This window comes from Sprattus sprattus (assembly GCF_963457725.1).
Source record: "Sprattus sprattus genome assembly, chromosome: 13".
Lineage (NCBI taxonomy): Eukaryota > Metazoa > Chordata > Actinopteri > Clupeiformes > Clupeidae > Sprattus > Sprattus sprattus.
The window spans coordinates 30,729,338-30,730,531 of NC_137911.1; the positions used below are offsets into that span (position 1 = coordinate 30,729,338).

Consider the following 1,194-nt stretch of genomic DNA (forward strand, 5'->3'; position numbering starts at 1 on the left):
CAGCATAAGAACCCCTGCAGTGTGTAGCTGTGAGGCTCAGCTGGTGGCTCTAGTGATTGTTGTCATGGCGGTACATGGCTTTTGGGTGATGATGGAATGGGATTTAAACAATGATGGGAAGAATAATCCCACTGTATAATCACAGGCTTCGGGTTTGTACTGGGCCCTTGGAATGTATTGTATAGTACCTCTAACATAAAAGATACGTCAATACAGTGATGTACATACATCCACACAAATCCTTTTTCTCTCTCTCTTTTACACACACAGGCACACACACACACGCACAAACACACAGACACGCACACACACACACACACACACACAGACACACCCCCTCCCCCTCTCTTTCTGATATATGTCAAATTGACTCCTCTCCCTCCCACAGTTAGTTCATTAAACCCCTTAATAGCTGGGTGGAATGGCGTCCTAATGTGTGTGTGTGTGTGTGTGTGTGTGTGTGTGTGTGTGTGTGTGTGTGTGTATAGCTGGGTGGGATGGCGTCCTAATGTAATCTGCTCCTCCATGACAGCTCGGGGAGGAGGAAGAGGCCCTGGCGGCCAGGAGCAAACCAGGAGAGGCCTCCGCCCTGGCGTAGACGACCACTTGCTCCGGAGAAAATGGTGAGACCTGAAGATTAGTGTTGACATTAACAGCTGCTCTGCAGTTTCTGTGCGTTGGTAAACACGATGTATGTCTCACTCGGGTGACTGGCAGAGCGTATACATAAGGGCTGCCGCATGTCAATTCAACCAGGTCAACCACCTCATTTTTTTTATTGATTTTTTTTCTTTGTCTTAGATGAATGAATATGATGGAGAAATGCCAAATATCAGAGACATAGGGGAACTATTCAATTCAATTATTAATCAAGTTACAGCCGCTTTTAAAGGAGCAAATTACAGTTTCACCTCACTTATAAAGCAGGCTAAGAGGTACTCCACTCAGCATTAAGTTTAAGCATTTTGATTTGCTTAATTAGACTTGATAGGTGTGTGTGTGAGTGATTTGCTTAATTAGACTTGATAGGTGTGTGTGTGAGTGATTTGCTTAATTAGACTTGAGGCGTTTCATAGTGAGATTGAGGTAGTGAGTGTGTGCTAGTGAGTGAGTGTTTCTTACATTGTGCTTATAATGTTTAAATGTAATGACAGTCAGTTCACATTTCCTAACCTTGATGGAAAAGTTTATGTT

General features: G+C 43.6%; 1 protein-coding gene across 1 annotated transcript in view; it reads left to right on the forward strand.

Annotated features, from left to right (window-relative positions):
- The window catches only part of krtcap3 (keratinocyte associated protein 3), a gene marked incomplete at both ends in the record, with an annotated part of 5,554 nt that extends 4,956 nt beyond the window's left edge, over nt 1-598 (forward strand). The window contains one exon of the mRNA XM_080849743.1: nt 533-598. Coding sequence (XP_080705869.1) covers nt 533-598 — 66 coding nt within the window. The remainder of the gene's footprint in view (nt 1-532) is intronic.
- Nucleotides 599-1,194: the final 596 nt, after the last annotated feature.